Source organism: Ambystoma mexicanum, chromosome 4q, assembly GCF_040938575.1.
Source record: "Ambystoma mexicanum isolate Mex_15411 chromosome 4q, UKY_AmexF1_1, whole genome shotgun sequence".
Classification (NCBI taxonomy): Eukaryota; Metazoa; Chordata; class Amphibia; order Caudata; family Ambystomatidae; genus Ambystoma; species Ambystoma mexicanum.
The window spans coordinates 26,116,640-26,139,624 of NC_090928.1; the positions used below are offsets into that span (position 1 = coordinate 26,116,640).

Below are 22,985 nucleotides of genomic sequence, written 5' to 3' on the forward strand. Positions count from 1 at the left end.
GGCTTTACTTAAGACTTGTCTAATATTCTTCTAAGGGAGTGTATATCTTTTAGTGACCGTGATTTTGAATTGCTTACTATTAGTGCCTGTGTGTTTTTCTAGATGTGGTTTTAAATACATAATTATATCTCTTTTACACCAAGCTCTGGTCAGTGTTTACTTGTTCTACTGTGTTCTTTTGACCTATTGTGAATACTCTGTATACTGCCTAACTCTTATTGAGGGAAGTCTGACTGCTCAGTCACAGCTACCAAGTGAATCTGTGTGGTACGGACTGCTACCAAGTGGGTTTACTGCCAAACACCTGTAGTCTTAAATATTTTGCAGTGTTCCCAGAGGGAACTGCACAGGTTTCTGCCTAACACATGGCGACAAGTCATTAGCTGAAGCGCAGCGATTGTTGACGCGAGACGTGCTTTGGCATTGTGAAATGGGCGGTACGCGCCTGCTGATGACAGGCTCAGGGGCGGGGGATATGATTTAGTGCCGCAAAAGCAGGTCAGCCAGGGCGATGGGGCAAGTGATAGGATTATCACAAAATGGCAGCGCCCTGGTGCCTGTTTTCGCGTGCGTTTAATGGACGAAAACTCGGGTAAGGTCCATAGGAAATTTTTCTAAAATCGTGCGACTTAGGCTAAAACACATGGCCGACCCGTAGGGACAATAAACATTTTTGACCGAACCATTCCTTTAAGGCTTGTATGAGCAATGACCCTTCTTGTGCATTCAGGTTTTTTACAACACTTGGAGACTCAGGAATTTTGTACAAAGTGTAAAATTGTTAAACAATTGTTACAAAAAATTGGGAATTATTTAAATTTGACCTGATTTTACATAATTTGTTTCCTAAGACTGCTGTAACAACTTATAGTAAAAGGAAATTATTTAGGCATTTGCTATTAGGGGCTGAAGTGAATAAAGTACCTCTAGAGAATATAACTCAGAAAAAAGGCACACTCATGTGCCTTAACTGCCAACATTGCAGTAATAGTCTAAAAGAAGACTTCATATCACACCCACATATTGGGAAGATTTGGCTGAAACATCTAACTACGTGTGACTCTGACAATATGATACATAGGATAAAACGTCCCTGTGGTTTGTACTATACATTGGAAAACTAAACAAAAAGCAAAAGTACTTTGGATGGTACATAAATCAAATATTAGAACTGCCAATTGGAAATCACTTATCACAAGACATTTTTAGAATTTAAACATTCAATTTCTCAGATGAAATTTGTAATACTTGAATTGGTAAAGGGGCTCCGCATAGGTGGCAATTTAGATAGACTTTTACTACAATGTGAGGGTTTTTGGATAAAATGAATGTTTTGTTAAGTTAATTTATACCACGCACTGCTACCACCCAAGGGCAGTCTCCAGCTGCTCAATAAAGTAAATCTGAAAGCTTTTAATGAGGAACTTGAGTTAAATTGTTTTTTATAATTTCTTGTGGTCAGTGTAAATTAATTGTATGAATTTGCGTATGTGTGGCAACTGTATATGCATGTTTGATAATCAGTTTAAAAATGTATTTCGAGAGTAGTGATGGATAATTTAAAATTAAATGAGGTAGCAAATTATTTTTGCTAACCCTTGCATTATGGATGACAAGTGAAAATTAGAAAATATCTTCCTGCGTAGCAAAATTACATTTATTAAAATTTGGGGGCTAATGGTTTAGGCCTAGTTTTAGCTATATTTACAATAAATGAGCTTACTAAGTAACTTAAAAAAAATGTCCTTCTTTTATTTTACCAGTACAGTGAAAATGTGGGTGAATTAGATCATTCCTGGACAATATGAGATCATGGGGTTTTTAATTTTTATTTATTTATTTTTATACAGGAGGAACAATGCTCTTTTGATCACAAAAGAACGTACAATAGATACAAAATCATATTTGACGGGAAGCAGTGAGCTTCTTACAAGTCAGTGAGTTTGAAGGACATTCTGACCAGATTGTGAAGGGGAGTAAATGGAACAGTCACTGGGGACAATACATAAATGGACATACTTAGATTAAGGAAAACCAACATTGGACCTTTTTAAGTGCAGGTAGGTGGTATGGCCAGCTGTGCTTAAGGTGTGACCATGATGGGTGAAGTGCAAGATTGGAGACAGAGGAAGTGAGGGACAGATACAGGTAGAGGTGAGGGAAAAATGTAAGCTAGCAGGGAGATGAGAGATAGGTTAAAGGGGTACCTCAGAGGCATCGAGGTAGGCTTTTAGGTTGTTTTTTAACACATTTGTGTGGACTGTTTCTCGGATGGCCTGTAATGTAAATTTGAATGCTTATTGTTTAAAGAGCATAGAAATCTAGATGGATATTATCTAAAGTTTTACCTAGGTTGGGACTCAGGAGAGGATAATCAGTACTCCAAATGACCAATTGTGGTTAGTGTTTGACAAAATGTACGATAAGTTGCTATGTGAAACAATAAGTCTAGTAAAGTTTACCAACTTGAATGAATTAGTACATTCCTCTCTTAACGTAACTAAACAAGTAGCATCATTTAGGTAACATAGTCTATTCCTAAGTACCTAGTATTCATTCAAACCTAATACATTTCAGACGTGTGAGATTGCGTAGTCTGGAAGAGATATAGAAACTACAAAATGCGCCATTATGGGAATCTGCCATTTTGCACCATAGTCTTGTGCTTTTCAGTAAATGTAAAAACACTCACCATGGAGATCGGTTTAGACTGCCACGTATGTTTGAGGGGAAAGAGATAGAGACCTGCACAGGTAAGTATACATTGAAAAGGCGTTTGTAATTGACATTCTATTGACTTTTTTATACCAAATGATAAAGTTTAAGTGCATAGTGATTAGATATATCATTACTATATCCAAAGGGAATGATGATGAAAGTTCCTTAAAGCTTATAACAGATTAAACAACTATAAAAGCTATAAATCAGAGGCAAATGACCTGAAGATAAACCCATTTAAATCAAGGGTTTGAAATTCCGTGTAGTCATATTTTGACACACTTTTTGAAGGTGAGTGATGTAGTAATGACCTTGGAAGGTTTTCCACCACTATTAGTACATTGTGTTCATGCACACCAAGTACCAGGTGTATTATATTCTCCTGCACCCCGATACATTTTTGAAGATGTTAAATGTATGCTATGTGGTGTGTGCCCCTTAAAGGGTTGACGTGATGTAGAGGCCACATGTGTAATTCAATAAATAAGTGTGCTCCAGTGCGCATGAGTAGTTGAGGCACGGGACACAGCACGCAAAACTGGTCTCTTTGTTGTTTTTGTGCCGGAGCGGCCCCACCTGGACAAGTCCCTGCCCAGCCACCATAATACTGGCGATGAGGCGGTTGCCACCGTGGATCCACTCCACGTGGCGGAATCCCGCGTGACACCTGCTGCTCCTGCTTGCAGCGGGAGCATTTGCCCACCGGCTCACGTGGCCTACACGAAGCCGTGTCGGGCTGCGCAAGGCATGCGCCGGGGGAACGGTAGGTTTCCCGCTACCCCTTGTGGCTGTGGCCCGGGCCGCTGGTGGTGACTCACTCCCTGAGAGCTCCCTGAGGGCAGAGCCTGGCCCGTTCTATTCCATGAAGATAATTTCTTTTTAAAACAGGACGCTCACGGTACTCTCCGTGAATAACGACAGGCGATAGCATTCCTCCCAGACACAGCACCATGTGCTGTTTGGAGCAACATTGTTGGCACATCAAGTGTTGCAGCTCCAGTAAAGAGTGCTTGTGCGCCCTCAGTTTGCAGGTGCCACTCCCGTGAGGTGAAGAGAGGGGGGGCCAGCAGGATTGCAGCTCCCCACAGGAGTGCTTGTGCGCCATATTCCCCCTCCCTACCTCCAAGGGAATACCAGAGAATCATTCAGCTACTGATAGACCCCCCACTGCAGCACTGTAGCGCCTACAGCGACCAGCAGTGGTGTAACAATGGCAAACAACGCTTAGGGTGCCCCCACAGGTGTGAGAGTGCCATGCTGATCTGCATACCTTGCCCCGTTGCAGAATTTTGACATAGGAGGTGCCCCACCATCCCTAGGGCCCAGGTGGGCTGCTTGGGTAAAGAGGCTGGAGATATTCCTGAAGGCTACCGGTGAGGATGATGACGAGACTATGAAGTCAGTGATGCTTTATTCAGGCAGCGCTAGCATTATCAATGTTTTTGAAACCCTACAGCCTGCTGATAACTCCTTTGCAGCTTCCAAAGTGGCGCTCCAAGAATACTTTGCTCCAATGGATTACGAGAGATTCCTCATGAGAACTGTCACACAGAAGGAGGGTGAGTCCCTTGATGCTTTCCATATCAGACTGCGACGCATGTCGGTTGCATGTGCCTGGCCTGATGTGGAGCACAAAATGCGACACCAACTCATACAAGGCTGTTTGTCAGTCAAAATGAGGCGCCAGATACTGCGAAAACCAGGAATCACACTTGCGTGCATCTTAGAACTGGGCCGCTCTCACGAGCTGGCAGATGCCAAGGCGAACAAAATGTGTTCCACAATGAAATCAGTCAAACTAGAAGATGCATGTGCAGTTGGAAGACAATAGTTTTGGAAGCCCGACAAGCGTCTACCGTGGAACAAGAGGGAAGAACGGGGTAAAGATCCAATCATGTGTCCCAATTGTGGTTACAACCTCCCACACACCAAGGAGTGCCCGGCAAGGGATCATGTGTGCGGCCGATGCAGCGTGGTCAATCACTTTGCACGTGTATGCTGTGCGCCAGCGCCATCCACTCACTCGAGGGGGCAGGCATCCCTGAGGCAAACCGCTCGGAGAGTGGCACACAACCCAGAGCAACAGGAAGAGGACGAGGAATGTGTATTCTTAATATCGAGTATGTCCGAACTGGAAAAGACCAAGCAGCGGCAGTCAAAATGGGTAGTCCGCATCTGCGACTCACCAGTCCCTGTACTGATTGACACTGGGGCCTCTGTGAGCGTTATTGCTGAAGACCCTTACCGGCTGCTGAAGGAAATGAATGTACACATTTTCACATTTGGGGGCGAAACACCCACTACCCCTGGAAGGCATGTTCATGGCCCGTGTTCATTATGATGACACGTCCATCAGGGCCAGAGTCTTTGTCACTAAGGTGAGCGATGTCATGCTCTGTGAACTTTGCTTCTAGTGTGTGCCTGGAGGATATTCAATCCATGCTCGCCCGGTATGCTGATGTATTGACAGGCATAGAGAAGCTCACAAGTGATCCTGTATTCCTTCATATCTACAACAGTTCAACCCGTCGAGTTGAAACACTGTCAGGTGCCGTTCCACCTGAGAGAAAAAGTGGAGAAGTAACTGGATAACCTAGCCAAGCTGGACATCATTGAGGAGGTAAATGGAATGACCCTGTGGGTCTCCCCGATAGTTATCGTGAGGAGGCTCAAACAACCTGAGTCCATACGCATCTGCACAGACATGTACCTTCCAAACAGTGCCATATGATAGGAGAGACACATAACAGCGACCCTAGACGATTTCCTGGCAGACCTGCAAGACTCGATACTTTTCCAAGTTGGATCTCAGATCTGGATATCATCAACTGGTACTGGTACTGGACCCGGAGTCCTGTTATATCACCACGTTTACGACGCACAGAGGGCTGTACAGGTACAAATGCCTAAACTTTGGGATATCTTCGGCCGCAGAGGTCTTTCAAAATACCATCCGTGGGACCCTGGCTGCTCTGAAAGGTGCCATAAACATAAGGGACGATATCGTGGTTTATGCCAAGTCGGAGCAAGAGCACTTGGAGAGGCTAGAAAATGTTCAGAAGCCCATCCAGCAGCTGGGACTCACTTTGCACAAGGACAAGTGTGCTTTCCTGCAAAAGAAAACTGAGTTCTTTGGATTTGTGTTCCAGGAAGGGGGATCTCTCCCGATCCGGCAAAGGTGAATGACATATGGGGGGCGGCTGGCCCCCCGAATGTGTCTGAGGTACGCAGCTTTCTAAGGATGGTTATGTACTACTGCAGGTTTATACGAAACCTAGCCAACCTATCCAAACCACTCCGGAACCATACAAAAATAGACTGCACATGGAAATGGATCGCACTGGACCAGAGCGCATTTGAAGATATGCCAACCCGTTCGGCCTGGGGGTGGTGTTGATGCAGCCGGATGATAGTGGATCCGATCGTCCAGTGGCATTTCCAGGTAGGGCCCTCTTGGCGACTGAGCAGCGTTATTCGTAAATTGAGGGAGAGGCCCTGGCAGTTCTCCGGCACTGCAAACCCTTCAACCTGTAAATCTATGGCAAGCCCTGCAAGAGTATGACATTGAGCTAATAATCCACCCAGGAAATGCCAATGCAGTAGACTACCTGTCTCGACACCCCATAAAGAGTGAAGTGGATCAGAGGGAAAGATAAACAGAATAATATCTGCACACGTTGGTGGAGTTCGCGACCCCTGTCTCCATGTCAACTGACAACATCAGCAGGGCATCGGCCGAGGATGAGTGCTTCTGGGTAGCCCACTTAGCGGGAACCCGTGGCGAGTGGAGGAGAGTCCTCGAGAAAATGGACAAACGCACACAAGAAGCGATGAAGGCGCTGAAGCAGATATGGCAAGTACAGTCAGAGCTCACGTTTATGGAAGACAAACTCGTTTTGATGGGCTCGAAGATGGTGATCCCAGCCAGTCTTGTGCCAAAGGTGTTGGAACTGGCGCACAAGTGTCATCAACGGGTTGCCAAAACCAAGGCACGACTCTGGTTGAAGGTATGGTTTCTGGGCCTGGAGGAGAGAGTGGAGAACTTTATCCGCAGGTGTGTGGGGTGCCAAGCACCATTGCCCACCAACGAGAGCCATGTATTGAGTCAATGGACTGTAGCAGTGTGCCGTGGGAAACCGTGCACATGGACATTGGGTCCACCGGCTGAGACCATGTTCTGGTCCTGGTAGACCAGAGGTCGAGGTACCCAGAGATTGAGTTTGTCGAGTCCACCTCTCTGAAAGATGTGGTGCTGGCACTCGAGAAAATATTTGCCACTCATAGCCTACCGGCGGAGCAGTGTCCAGACAATGGAGCCCCATTCCAAAGCAGAGGGTTTGCAGAATACCTGCGCGCCCCTGGAATAGTTCATCGGAAGATCATGCTATTGTGGCCCAGGGTGAGAGGGGAGGCAAAGAGGCTGATGTGGACACTGAATAAGGTGTTCAAGATTGCAAACAGACAGGGGGAGTGTGAGCAGCAAGCTCTTTGTTCATTTTTGTCGGAGCACCGGACAACCCCTCACTGTTCGACCGGGGAACCCCCACAGAGGCACTATTCTAGCAGTGCACGAGAGGGCTGCTACCGGATAACTCACCCCGAACTCCGGGTATCATAGATGATGAAGCCATGCTGGAGAAAAGAAGGAAAGCTAACGAGAGGGAGAATGGATGGGCCTGCGAGAACAGCGCCTGGAGACAGGGGATAGAGTGTTGGTGCGAGCGAGACACACAAGAGGAAAGCTGTCCCTTCCCCATGAGCCCACTCCCCTTAGAATGATGGACAAGAGAAGATCAATGGTCACAGCGTCTGATGGCCACACAACGGTGAGCCGGAATTTGTGCTTCTTTCGAAAGTTGGGGCAGTCCCCGGAATCAAGCCCTGAAAGGGAGAGGGGCGCTGAGTCCCTGCCACAAAGGCCTGGGAGGACAGGGACCGGTTAAGCAGACAGGGCTGCCGCCCAGCAGTGACGAAGATGGCCAGAAGGACCAAGGTGGAGGGCTGGACACAGGTGATGAGCACCCGAGTGGTGAGAGGCGTTATCCCGTGCGAGAGTGCCACAGGCAGACAAGCGAGACTTTGAAGTAGATCTGCCCTGACTGCAAATGATATCCTGTCAATGCAACTGCTATGTTGAACAGGTTTGACAGTACGTTATGTTATCCTCCCCACTGTGGCCCGCTCCCAGTACTTGTGTTTCAAATATGAAAAAGGAGGAATGTGGTCTGTGCCCCTTTAAGGGTTGACGTGACATAGAGGTCACATATGTAATTCAGTAAAAAAGGGTGCCCCAGTGCGTGTAGCCCGGACTGGGCTGGCACACATTCAATAAGGACGTGCAGCCGGAGAGCAATATCATGCAACATTCTATATTCGTAACTAACAGGAACTGATGTGACAGAGTCAAACCTCCTCCCTCCAGCCTTACGTCACACAACACGCCCTTAACCCAGTGGGGCCTGTGCCTTAAAGACACAAAACAGTAACACCACCCCCAGACAAATGTTCATGTCAACATTCTTTGACCCAGCGTAACGGCCTCCGCGTTACTCGCTGGAGTATGGATTCTCACTCTCCTCCACCCTCCATGCCTGAAGGGTCAAGCATGGGTCTTTCTTGGCCCAGCGCGCTCTGTGGCGGGTCTCATGGGTCATCTCGTGGCTCCCTCACCACAGGATCAGGCTCCGGTGGGGGATGCTCACAGTCTTCTCTCTTGACAAAGTGCTTGAATAGCGAGCCGTTTCTTGTGATCTCTTTATCCTCGTTCTGGGCTGTCACCATTGTCCTTTCACAGCAGTGACACTCAGTGACTGCTGGATCCTCGGAGGCATCTTGGTACGTGGGTTGCCAAACAGGGACAGGAGCGCCTGATGATCAGTGATCAACATGAACTTCTTGCAGATGACAAAATTGTGGAAATGGTTGCAGGCCCAGACAGCGGCCAGGCTCTCCTTCTCGGCCTGAGAGTAGGCTGACTCTGGTGTAGACAGGGCCCTGATGGCATAGGCCACAATGTTTCTAGGGTTACTGTCAGCCCCACTTGTCTGGGCAAGGATGGCTCCCAGGCCAACTGGGCTGGCATCGACGGTTAACTCTGTGTGCCAGGCTGGGTTGAAATATGCTAGGCAATGTGTTTCCGTCAGGGCCTTCTTGACGGTATCAAACGCCTGCTGGCATTCGGGTGTCCACACAAACACAGACTCTTTTTGTAGCAGCTTTCTAAGAGGTTCGGTAATCGAGGCGTAATGTGGGATGTATCTTGTGCAGTACCCCGCCATTCCCAGGAAGGATCAGTCATCGGCCACTTGCTGTGGTTTTTTCAGTTTTGTTATGGTGTCAACCTTTTCTGGGTCGGGTGTCATGCCACCGGTGGAGAATATGTTTCCAAAAGATTTTAACTTTGATTTGCTAAATCGACATTTGTCAACGTTGAGTGTAAGTCCACCAGCCTAGACTGCTGTACAGGTGGGAAGGAGTGCAGCATTCCTCCTTGGATGCACCAAAAATGAGAATGTCATCGCTGTAGTTCAGTGCACCAGGGATGGGCCTTATGATCTGTCGTACAGCCTCCTGAAAAACCTTAGCTGCCGAGGAGATCCCAAAGTTCAGCCGCCGATTTTGGAATAGTCCCTCGTGAGTGGCAAACGTTGTTATGACCCTTGAGTCGGGGTGCAGATTGAGTTGATGATATCCCTGTATCAGGTCAAGCTTAGAGAACTTGCAGGCGTTGTTGAGTTGCACGATCATGTCTTCTATGCAGGGACCCGGGTGCCTCTCCCTTTGGAAGGCAGTGTTGGCCACCCTCATGTCGACGCAGAGGCACAGCCTCCCACCCTCTTTCGGTACGATGACTATTGGTGACACCCACGGGGTGGGTCCGGTGGCAGGTTCGATGATGCCGTCCGAGAGCAGCTGGTCGAGCTCCCTAGAAACCGCCTCTTGGAGGTGGAACCCAACTCGCCTAAGGTGCTGTGGGACAGGTCTCACGGATGGGTCAATGTGTAACTTGATCGGCTGACCTTTTAGCCTCCCTAGGCCTGTGCACAGCAGTGGGAATTCCTCCATGGTGTCAGATTTGGTGATGAGTCCTCGAGAGCCGTCGGTGGCAACAGCCCTCACAGTGTCTTCCACCTTCTGGTTGACTGCCGCTGAAGTGATCACATTATCAGCCCCGTGTCGATGAGCCCGAGGCATGAGGCAGTGTAGTAACTGAGGAGGCATCGACCTTTGGTGAGGCATCAGATGACGTGAATGGTTGTGTCAGTTTGTCGTCCTCTCAGGAGGAGACAGCGTTTGAAATGGCTGATGGCAAGTAGTGGTTTAGTCGCGCCCCACTGGAAGATTCTGGACTGAGTCAACTCCATTGTGGGTTTGTCTGAGATTCATAGGTACTCTTGCTCTCCCATGATGTTCACCGGGGTGCCAAAGTCTATCAGGAAATGAAAGAGGCAGTTGCCCATCTTGACTGGAATTCGTGGGGCCTCCCTGGCCTCCTCACTGTCTTGAAAGAGATTGATGTATTCAGCCTGTGTTGATTGGTCGTAGTATGGGGCATTTGGGTTGTGCATGTGAGTGTATTGGCCATCCTCCTCCAAGTACCCTTCTGAGGGATCATCATATTCGTCCACTAGTTGTTGTGGCATCCGCTTACTTGCGGGTAGTCCGGATATTGATATTCATCCACTGCTTGGACATATCGCCGTTGATTGGGCTGGTAGAATCTCTGCTGCAGGTATTGGGGCTGCTGCGGTCGGTACGGCATCCTTGTAGGCATCAATGGCCTCGAGGTTGGAAACGGCCTTCCTTCTCGGCATACGGATTGGAAGTGGCACTCTCTCCCACAGCTGGCACTTCTCTGCGAAAGCGCCGGCAGGAGCCTGAATGCAGAAACACCTTGCCACATTGGTAGCACTGCCTCTGTTGTCTGGGCCCTGGTTGGCTAGGTGGCCTGTATATGTTGACAACTCTCTCTCCTTGCCGGGGCGCTGTCTGCTGAACTGCGGCAATAAGCTCGGTATTATCATGCTTTCGCATTGGTGTGCCTGCCATTGAAGCGGCCTGGGCATCCACCCTCTCGAAAATTCTTGCGAGTTCACTTACTTCTAGGATCGTGATGGGCTTCTTCAGTAGTTGTTTCTTAAGTGAGAGCGACAGGCAGCCTTCTATGATGCGTAGGCGAATAGCCTCATCCAGCGAGAAAGTATCAAACTGAGAGTGGGCACCTTTGACTCTCAGGCGTGTTATATACTCTTCTACCATCTCCTGCGGTTTCTGCGTGCATTGGTTGAATAGGTACCGTTCATAGTCTCTGTTGTTTCCAATAATGAGTAGCCTATCTAGTGCTGTGATCAGGGAAGCAAAGTCTGGTTGATCGGACGTCAGGATAGTTTTGACAATTGTTTTCACCTCATCCCCCACTAAATTGAGGAAAATGTCTCGTGGGTGAGAGGAGTCACCTTCTCCAATACCCCTGACAAAGTGGTAGAAGTCCTCCATCCATTCGGTCCATCGTGGACCCTTATTGGCTTGTGGAGTCATGGAAAATGGAAGGGACATGCAAAGCTGCACAGATTTCATGCTGCGGACAGGGGGTGGTGAGGCTTGTTGGCTCATGGTGGCAGTTGTACCTTATTCCGCAGGAGAGGAGTGGGAAACCAAAATACCAGTCTCCTCGCCCACAGCGCAGCTTGGACGTGCCTCCTAAACCTGGAGTCTCTGGGGGTATGTGGGGCGCAGTATAGGAGGCTTGGGGAGGAGCTGTGATTGGCGAGCCCCCTTCCTTTGTGATCCAAAGGTCTTGCAGGCGGTTGTCCAGTTGTGCAAGTCTCACTGGTCTCAACCGGCGAAGGGCAGGCGTGCCTTGCAGGCCTGGAGTCACTGTGGGCACGTGGGGCATAGTATGAGGAGGAGCTTATGGTTGAAGATCTCCCTCCTTTATGACCTGAAGGCATTGCAGGCGAGTGTCCTGTTGTGAGAGCCTCACTTGGCTCAGATGGCGTGGAGCAGGCCAATGTAGGAGGACCTGCCTTGTGTGAGGCTGCCTCGAGATGCTGCTGCCTGCGCTGGCTTCAGCGTACCAGAGGGGAATTCTCTGATGATGGAGCCGGCGAGCAAGCTCTGCCCCCCCAGCGCCGCGTGCGCACTCTTGCACCACGGGTGCAGGCCTTCTCCCTGCCGGGTCGTCGTGTGTGCTCCTGCACTGCAGATGCTGTTGTGTTGGTTGGTGGGCATGCGCACCTGCGCTCCGAGCGCCTTGTGCTGGGCTACATGAATGGGGGACGGACCCAGTGCCCATCGCCAAGGAGGAGTGACACAGTGGGACCGCCTGTCACAAGGATGCGGAGGGCGGCCCTCCAAGGAGTGGAGGAGGCGACCCGGTGGGACCACCGGTCCCGAGCAAGGAGGACGCAGGGTGGGATCACCCGCATTTGGAGGACTCCGGCACATGGGGAGAGATCCTCCTCGCCAGTTGTAGCCTGGACTGGGCAGGCACACATTCAATAAGGACGCAGAGTCGGAGAGGAATATCATGCAACGTTCTTTATTCGTAACTAACAGGAACTGACGTGCCAGAGTCAAACCTCCTCCCTGCAGCCTTACGTCACACAACACGCCCCTAACCCGGTGGGGCCTGTGCCTTAAAGACACAAAACAGTAACACTGCGCACGAGTAGTCGTGGTACGGGACCCAGCAAGCATAACTGGTCTCTGTGTTGTTTGTGTCCCGTAGCGGCCCCACCTGGACGAGGCCCTCCCCCGCCACCATAATATGCCACATAATTATTTTGAATGTCTTAACATTTAGTAGTGCCTACATTCCCTTCTTCTTATCCATCCCATCAGACGTCCTCTTGAATTGATGCTCTAGCAGTTGCTAAGAGATCATAGCAACACGCTGCACAGCACCACTGGGAAGTGTTCTTTGGGGGCAATGTTTGGGATAAATGTTAGTACAAGGTGTTAGCATGCCCACATGGTTATGTGGGTTGGCCGCCGTTGCGGCCAAGGCGCGAGACGCGCCGGACATGATGTGGGGGAAGGGAGGGGCGGGTCCGGGGTTGCGGCAGTTGCCGCTTGAAGTTAATAAAGCAGGTTTGCGTTGTAACCCGGCTCCCGCGTATCATTTGGTGCACGCCCGCTCTGGTGCCTGAATCCACGGGGCCCCCATCTAACAATGGCGACGAGGGCCTGCGACGCCCACCCGAGCCGTGGCGAGGTCTGCCGCCGGGCAGTTTAGCGCATCGGCGCGCCTCGAACGAGCAGCACACTCGCCCGCAAAGCAGAGGAGGAACCCGAGCACGGGCGCACGCAGGAGCTTTCGCGCTCGTCAGGAGCCACACGCGCAGCCGCCCACAGAGCAGTGGCAGGCTGCGCCATAAAAAAAAAAATTCTTAAACGCCGAACACGTGTACACACGCGGCAGCTACTGTGGTCAAAGTGACTCGAATTCGGCCGGTAGTGTCCATAAGTGCTGGCTAACAGGAAGGCTGCGAGAAACCCCACATCACGCGCCTGAGAGGACCAAGGGACTGCAGAGCCAGCCACATAAGAGGGGTAAGGCGTACGTCCAAGAGCAGGAGGACATACCAGTCTAACATAAAGACCCACCCAAGTCCACCCCCAGGACCACACCACAACCCATCACGGACACAACGAAAGGTCGGACCAAGATGCCGCCACAGCGTCATCATCTGGAGGGGCAGGAACCGCTGCACCATCATCGAGAGGGGCAGATGCTTCTCAAGGACACACCCAGCCCATCAAAAAAGAAGGTGGGGCGTCACAAGTCATGCACATGCCTAATCCATTTGAAATAAGGGATACCTCGAACCTAGGACCTCGCTGGGCTATATGGCTCTGAGACTTCAAGTTCTATGCAGGTGCCATAGGTCTAACGGACGACGCAAGACACGCTGATCATGGCGGTGGGACCAGCAGTGAGAGACATTGCGGGTGAGTTGCTTAACGTAGAAATGGTGACATATGAAGAACTCCATGCCAAACTATCTGAATATTTCGCACCGCACACGAACGTGGATTATGAAAGGCATGTCTTTCACACTACCAGACAGGAGAAGGTGGAATCGATAGACAATTTTGTCATGCGTCTCCGCATCAATCTAAAACACTGTGAATTTCACAGATATTCCAATGAAGAAGCTCTGAGACCCCAAGTGATCACCGGCTGCCTCTCACAACCGTTCGTGAAGCAGCTGTTGCAGAAGCAGAGGTCCCTGGAGGAAATTTTGGCGCTAGCCCGCATGGAGGCCGCAGTCGACTCCCAACTCGACAACCTGGGTAAGGTCTTCATACAACAGCACACTGAAAACCCAGACACCGTCAACAAGTTGCAGGCCACCCCCATCCAAGGAGGCAAACGCCCAGAGGCCATGTGCTACAAGTGTGGGTACGAATACCCTCATGCAGGGGAATGCCCAGCCATAGTGCAGCAATGCGCCGCCTGTGGTGGCATGGACCACTATAGGGCCATGTGCAAAAATGCCCCCAAACACACACCAGGGAAACCTTGCATGCAGGAGAGGCGCCGATACAGCCGTCAAAGCCCACAGAGATCCAGAGGGGAGAGCGACCGACAAAGCACGAGAAGGGAGTATAGAGACCGGAAAAACCTCTACACCCGAGAAGACAGGCGGCCATCGGACGAGGCCAGACGGTCACAAAGAAGGCGATTCGTGAGATACATTGAAATGCGCTCCCCCACCAGCAGTGACACACCATCGTCAGGGGAAGACCAAAGGGAAAAGGGTTACGTATGGGCTCTAAACAGCAACACCACGGTGACTCAACACAGCCCCATACTCACTTTACACGTGAACAACACCCCGCTAAAATTTTTGATTGATTCCGGAGCGACAGTTAACATCATCAGCGAGCAAGCCTGCAAATCGCTCCCATCCCCACCTAAAGTCAAAAAAGCTGTTGTGGACATATATCCCTATGGCGCCACTACACCTCTACCGTGTAAAGGCACAATCACGGCATGGTGCACCCACAAGGAGCACGCAGCGAAAATACCCCTGCACATTCTAAAAACAGAGGCCAACAGCGGGTGCATTCTAAGTTTCAGAACCGCCGTGGACATGGGTCTCGTACACATTTTATACAAGCTGATGGCCCATAAATACTTTGCCAAACCGGAGGCAATTGAATCAACCTTCCCGAAACTATTCGCTTGCCTCGGCAAACTCAAAAATCGCAAGGTGAACCTACATATAAACCCAGCTGTTCAGCCTGTAGCCCAACACTATCGAGGCATTCCCATCAATATCCAAAGACAGGTGGAGGAGGAGCTCGACAAACTCATTAAGATGAACGTCATCGAACCAGTATCGGGCCCCACACACTGGGTATCGCCCATTGTCCCCGTGCCCAAGAAGTCACCAGACAGGTCGATACGGCTGTGTGTCGACATGCGCAGAGCCAACATGGCCATCGAGAGAGAGCGGCATCAAGCACCCAGGATCACGGGCATGATTCACCTGTTGCACTGGGCGAGGATCTTCTCGAAGCTGTAAAAAAAGTTTATCATCAGATCGAAATAACACCAGAATCCCGGTACATCACCATGTTTGTGACCCACCTTGGCCTGTTCCAATATAACCGCTTGAGCTTTGGCATTTCATCAGGCGTGGAAATTTTTCAAGAGGGAATTCGGAGGGTAATCAGGCATGTCCCAAACTGCTTGAATTATTCTGATGACGTACTAGTGTATGGCAACACGCAAGAGGAGCATGACATGGCACTCCACCGGGTGTGTCAGGCACTAGAGGAAGTGGGATTGACGCTAAACAAATCCAAGTGTGAATTCTCAAAAAGATCCCTGAGGTTCTTTGGACACATCTTTTCCGACAAAGGGATGAGACCGGATCCGAAAAAGTAGCATTTCTCAACGCAGCCACCCCGCCTGGGAACACGACAGACCTGCGCTCGTTCCTGGGCTTGGCCAGTTACTGCTCGAGATACCTGAAGGACTATGCTACGGTGAGCAATCCCCTACGCCTACTCAGACGTAAAGACACCCCGTTTACATGGTCCCAAGACTGCCAAAAGGCATTTGTGGCGATCCGCAACGCCATATCCCAGGTGGACAACATGGCATACTTCGATGCCCGAAGGGACACCGAGATAATCATGGATGCTAGTCCAGTAGGCCTTGGCGCAATATTAACACAAATTGACCCGATGGAGCCACATAACATCTACATAGTGGCCTACGCCAGCAGAAGCCTGACCGCCACGGAACAGGCGTACTCGCAGGCGGAAAAAGAAAGTCTGGTGGTGGTCTGGGCTTGCGAGTATTTTCATTTATTCTTGTTTGGGAAGGAGTTCACCGTAATCACTGACCACCAGGCACTGCTCACCATGTACGGTGACCCCAAAGCCAGAATGCCGCCAAGAATAGCCAGATGGGGTCTGAGGCTCCAAGACTACAAGTTCACGATAAAACACCGCCCCGGGAAGGAAGAGAACCCGGCAGATTATTTGTCCCGTCACCCCACAGCCTCGACCAAATCCAGACCGTCCATCGCAGATGCATACATTAACTATGTGATCCATCACCTCCAACCTCTGCCGGTAGAATGGACGGAACTGACGGCACAGTCGGAAGTGGACCCAGCCTTCCGAATAGTGAGACGCTGCCTACAGACGGACAGGAAACACCTCATGAGGCAGCAGGCCAGAACGGAAACGGACGTGACGCGTGAAGACGTCAGATGGCTGGACCAGGTCCGAGATGAGCTAACAGTGGTGGAAGACCACATACTGTTGAAGGGATGCAAGGTGGTCATCCCACGAACCCTCCGGGAACGGATAGTAGACCTGGCTCATGAGGCTCATCGGGGGTGGTGGCAACAAAGCATCTCCTGCGACAGAAGGCGTGGTTCCCACAATTGGACCACATAGTAGAAACCATCGTGGGAAGCTGCCGTACATCTGCACAGGTGGCTCCACCACCACACCCAAACACACTACAGACTTCACCGCTCCGAAAACAAGTGTGGGAAGAACTTGCAGTGGATTTATTTGGACCGCTGAGCGATGGCTCCCACGTAGTTGTACTCATGGACGAACACTCAAGATTCCCAGATACACAGATCGTTGAAAGCAGCACAACCTCCAGCGTCATCCCAGCACTCGACAGGATGCTATCAGCATATGGTATCCCCAAAATCATAAAACCAGACAACGGTCCCACATTCGTCAGCCATAACTTTCAACGTTTTGCCAGATACATGGGCTTGCAACATCGCAAGATAACCCCTCGCTGGCCCCAGGCAAACGGAATGGTCGAGAGGTTCATGGCTAGCATCAAGAGGACTCTACAAATTGCTCACATCCAAAACAAGCCGGTTGAGCAAGCCCCTAACCCACGGCTCAGGGAATACCGGCACACGCCACGACAGGGATATGCCCCACGGACTTGTTGTTCAGAAGACCAATCGCCACAAGACTACTGGAAGATCCCCGGCCCAAGGAACCCACAGCACTAGAGCATGAGGCCCGAGTCAACGATGAAGTGAGCAAGGCCAAGACGAAGGAAACCACGGACAGAGAGAGGTGTGCCTGTGAAAACATCATGCAACCGGGCGACGAAGTCTGGTTTAAGCAGCCCAAGAGTAGGAAAGAGGAAGCCACCTTCGCACCCATCCCCCTCATCGTAACACACACCAAAGGCACAATGGTCACCGCTCAGAGGGACGACTGTTCGTCGGTGACCAGAAACAGCTCATACTTCAAACGAGTGGTACCCCACCAAGGTGATCGCAAAGGAAGTAGACCGAGACCGCGAAGATGACAGAGCTTGCGAAGAGTCATACCACGGAGATGGGGAAGAATCTGAAAGAGAGGAAAACGCTATCCCGATACTGTCTGAGAGGGCTACCCCGGGCAGGTCAAGGCGCCCCCAGAGGAGCCGCATGAAACCACTTTGCCTCATAGAGGAAATGGGGTAAGAACTCGTGAGAATGAACTTGCATGTTAAAAAGGGGGGCGATGTTAGCATGCCCACATCGTTATGTGGGTTGGCCTCTGTTGTGGCCAAGGCGCGAGACGCGCCGGACATGACGTGGGGGAAGGGAGCGGCGGGTCCGAGGTTGCGGCAGTTGCCGCTTGAAGTTAATAAAGCAGGTTTGCGTTGTAACCCGGCTCCCGCGTATCATTTGGTGCACGCCCGCTCTGGCGCCTGAATCCACGGGGCCCCCCATCTAACACAAGGCTACCCCATCTCTTAGTCTGCGGACAACCCATGTAAAAGGCACTAAACAACTACAAACGGCCAAGCTATTGGCTTTGTCAATGCTTGCTGTAAACGCCATGTGAGTTTTGAGGAGCTGGTTAAAATATGGATAGACTGTGCCTGACCTTAGGCGAATAAAGGACACGCGCCTTTTTTATGTCAGATTGATCACACTTACTTTCTGTAAACCCGAGTAGTTTCGGAAAGCAGGTCAAAATATGTACTGACTCTGCCGCCGTTTTCTCCAAACGCTCCGTTGACAGCCACTTTCAAGAGTTAATCCTACTTTTATGTAAATTGCCCTGTCCCGGTTTTTTACTTTTTAAATCTGGACACCCTACCATAGACGGATAAAAGACACGTGCCTTTGTTTTGAGTAACTTACACACTCACAGATAACTATACAGCGATGCGCAAGCGCATTGATTGTATTCGCTCTTCTGTACCAGTTCAGGAGTGTTCTTTTGCGCAAGCGCGAGAAAATTAAGGAGGAAGAAACATTGATTTTTGGTGGCTGCGAGGGCTCTAAATGCGTATAATGTGTTTTTTATAGTATACGGGTATTGTTTTCTTGAAAATCAGGAGCCGGATCCCGCAAGTGCTCACCGGGTAAAAAAAAAATACCGAGCAAGTGCCGTCGCTCCCAAAATGTCGCAGACAGCGATGTCAGAGAACTACGGTACGGGCGGCGCCGGGTTTGCAGCTGGGGAGGCGAGGCTGAGGGGTTGAAGAATTGTTTCTTAAAATTAGGTTGCCATTGTTTTAGCACCCAAATCGCACAGGAGGCAGCGTCTTTTACTGTCGTTGTGGAGAGCAGTTGAGAATCTTTCAACCCCATCAAATGCATTCCATGTTGTTGTTCTAGTGGCAGGCAAGTGAAAAGTGCCTGCCTCTCCCTTCAATCTTCTCTGTTCTGATGAGTCTAGGCAATCACCCCCGCATCCTTGGTCGTGAGTGTAAAAAGGGGGAGGGGGATTCCTCGTCGGGCGATCTTGCCCTGAAAGAGGGGTTTCGTTCTACAAAATCCACGAATAAAGGCAAGCGCTCTACCTCTGTGTTCAGGCCTCTTTGGGGGATAACAATCTTGTGTGCTGTTTCTCGGACCTTGCATTCGTTTCACCAGGTTGACCGCAAGAAAGGAGGCTGTATATTTTTTCGAATGTCATTTCTGCTCATAGCAAATTATTACACCCGCCCCCCAGGCCTAGCCGCGTCATCGTGGTGTTTTATTTGCTCTTTAGCTGTTGGTGGGATGTATGCTTTGGGCCGGGAAATTTAGGTATGGGCAGTAACGACTTGTGCAAAAAAGCTGTTTTTTGATGGGTAAACTCGAGTTTTCCAAATGTGTGGTCAAATAGGGGAGCAACACCCAACTAGCCATCTATATGGGCTTCCATGCCATCTTCCAGCAACACCACTACAGTGTAGAGCAGTTATGGCTGTTAAATTTGCAAAATGGAGTGATTGAATGTCTTCCCTGAATCGACCTGTACAAGGTGCCTAAACTAACCGTGTATACATTTGGCCTGTGCTTCTTTCTCTTAGACATTTTCTAAATAAATAAGTTCAAATTGTGCATTTTACAGCAAAAATGTCTGAGAAATTGGATAATAATGTACAATTTACACTCTATTCTGCAGTGTACACGTGAAACACTCGCAACAGATGCCAGCTGCCTCCAAAGAAAATGAGCATTGCCAAAGCTAATAATTTTGCCGTTTGTAGTCAGCCCTACAGATAAGGTGTTTATTGGCCACTTTTACTCCCTATAAATTGGCACATAGTCCCCAAAAATAAAAATAGGGAGTACAAATACTCCCAACAAAAAATAGGAACATGACATGTAGCATCTTGTGCCCCTGCTTTCACCCCCAGAGCCTCATGGATATGTTTGGACCAGTAGTGCACGTAATACCACAGGAAGAAACTACTATTTATTTAACAGAATGATTAGAATTTAAGTAATACATTTTTCCCTTTTTTGTAATGCTTACATTTTAAATGTTGTTTTCAACCAAATAACTACGTTTTAAAAAAAAAATATTAGAAAAACATGTTTTTCAGTCAAAACATTTTTACTTGCTTATAAAATACTCTTATTGGGAATTGGACTTACATTTTTACTCCTAACTTTAGAAAATAGGGAGTAAGATACTCCCACTTCCAAATCTTATCTGGAGCACTGTTTGTAGTTATTTATTGCATTTTACATTTAGCTTGGCGTAGACAATGAGAATTACTGTGCTGGAGGGGAGAATGAAAGACAGAATTAGAAGAATTAAAAGAAACTTCTATAGATGGCTGCGAGGCTAGCAGCAGTACATGGGAGCATTGTGCAACATTTGAAGGAGGAACCGTTACTGCAAAGGGGAGGAGAAAGAATGGCCACGCAATGGGCAAAGAGGACTTGAAGCTGTCCGCAAAGTTTCTTAGAGGGTCTGAGTTCTTCAGGTTAGTCCATATATGCAGGGTTTCCTCTTACACATTTGTGTTGTAACCATTTTTCTTGACCTTAACAGTGTGGGTCCATGTGGCGAAAACCGCAAAGTTAGCCTGGTCTTTTAAGGTTCAATTAAGACCAGTATTTCTGAGACTGGGGTGTGCATGAGGTTTTAAAAAAAATTGTTCAGCACATCTCGTGCGAATGGTGCATGGGTTAATTGGCAAATGATTACAAAAGACTGTCATACATTCCAGAGTGCAATATCGTAGCCTTTTGCAGTATTCCTGTTTTTTTAAAAATCCAAGTGTAACCCTCAGGAACCTTGTAGTCCCCCTGAAAGAAATATCAGTGCTGTCACAGATATAAATGTGTGCTGGGATATTTTGGACGATCCAGAGCTTGTCTACTTGCCTATTTTGCCTGTAAAGCCCGGATTGTTTTTTAAAGACTATGTAGATGTTTGTTTGATCCTTCTTTAAAGCTCTGTGTTGAAGCCTATTTTATAACTTGATATCTGTTAAATGTAAATAGGGATGTGTCCTCAGCATGGTGATGACTTTGGTTTGAATTATTCATTGTGAAGTAAGTTAAGGAGTAGTTCGTTGGCGACAAGGAGTCTTAGGTGGGCTGGCTTCTTACAACTGCATATGAGAAAGGTTCTTTGTCAGATGATTGCTGGCATTTTGAGACTGTCAGAAGAGGCCTGATTTAGGAGTGACAAGGAGGTAATTGAGGAGAGAATGGAAGGGCTCAGGAAATAAGGAATAAGTATTTTCATCTTGGATGGTTAACAGTGAAGGAGACTGCGGGAGCACACGATAAAGGTTTGGATGAATGCCATGGTATGTGAAAAATTTGAAGGTTGACACTGCAGTATCATCACATTACAGAACGCGTTTAGACGTGCCAATACGCCAATGGAGTATGGTGTTCACAGTTGCCTGCACGGTTATTACCGACTTGGCACTGCTGCGCATAGTTAAAATTAAGTGAAGCCCAGCAGAGGCACATATCCATTTTTGAGAATGGTATTTAATCTTGATAATTGGACTAACGCCTACAAGTGCAGCGTGACTGCTGAGTAAATAAGCAACTATCCCTCATTGTAAAAACGATCAGATAATCTAGCAGAAGACTGAATACCGCAATACATTAATTTATTGAGTTTTCAGATTTTGGGTGGTATTATTGGCCCTGATGAAGGTGAGCCTTCTCACGCTATTTGTAGAAACTAGTACCCCAACACTGAACTAATTCCTTTTTTTAGAATATATTTTAATATATTACTGTGTAATGGGGTAATATAGATATTATTTGAGAAATGTTCTACTAGTTTTGCTAAATGTAGTGATGTCAAGATGAAATGTTTTTGTGATATTGCAATGTATTTTTAAACAGTTTAAATGTATGTATTTCATACGTGTTGTCAGTCTGCGCCGTTCTTTTCAATCCTTTTGAATTTGTCATTAAATATATGTATGCATACACGTTATCCTTGTAAATGTAATTATTAATGGAAACACATGTATGGGACTCCACAAAGGGCCATCAGCTAGACTAAGCATACAATTCGCATTGAGCATTATGCCAAGTGAGTAAGAATAATTCTAAATAATTGTTTCTGAAAACCTATTTGTATGTACTTTATTATTACGAATAATGTGTGTTCTCTATAATGGTTAACATTAGCACATGATGACTGTGATGGAAGAGCGTCCCTGGATGTGACCTGCAGCTCTCAGAATAAATGGGCTGCAGGTAACACTGTTAGGTATAATTTGTACAAACACATATCGAGGGATTTACAGCACTCTGGCTCGGTAAGCAAATACAATGCCGCCCAGATGTTACCATAGTTGAAAAATAAGACGTCTAGGATAGGAATATACTTCATGCTTTTAGCTCCCAGGTGTTAGTACCTCATTGAGAATAACATAAAATGCCGTGTCATCACAAATAATAACAACAACAATGGAGAAAGTACTCTCCACTGATGCCGATTTCTTTTGCTATGAATGACTAGTGTTTCAGTGCACAAACATGCACTAGACAGCTATCTGTGTCATTCCTCCATTCATGAAGCGTGAAGGATGCACAACATGAGAACATTGGTTAACACTAAAGTCATTGCCATTTTATTTCTCACTGTGACCCTGACTAATGAATATTAAACAATTCACAACACATATATTTGTCAAAATCTACTGATCACAACAAAACAGTAAACAAATGTGTTGATATTACGTACCTTATGCGCCTTCCGTTACATAAACCTGACTACTTAGAGCGAAATAGCGGAACAGCAGATCATTCTGGTGATTCATTATAACTTCACGGTTGAGAACAGTGGGCATTATGATATATACAGGGTAATTCATGGAAATTCGCACAAAAGTGTCGTACGCGGCTGGCGCACAGCGTGCCCGTGCGAATGTCAGCGCCAGCTGCGTGCGATAAAATCAATTTCCGCGCACAGCGTATTCATGGATTCTCGCCTCCAAAAGCAGACGTGGCGCAGAGTGGCGCAGCGACCCTGCAGCAGCGCCAGTTATGCCCCCAAGAACG

At 48.3% G+C, this 22,985-nt stretch overlaps 1 protein-coding gene across 1 annotated transcript in view; it reads left to right on the forward strand.

The window, feature by feature from the left end:
* The first annotated feature begins 18,430 nt into the window (after positions 1-18,430).
* LOC138467423 (ras-related protein Rab-4A) overlaps positions 18,431-22,985 on the forward strand; it is a 693,758-nt gene continuing 689,203 nt past the window's right edge. Inside the window, exon 1 of the mRNA XM_069607381.1 lies at positions 18,431-18,656. Within this exon, the coding sequence (XP_069463482.1) occupies positions 18,626-18,656 (31 nt within the window). The 5' untranslated portion in view covers positions 18,431-18,625. The remainder of the gene's footprint in view (positions 18,657-22,985) is intronic.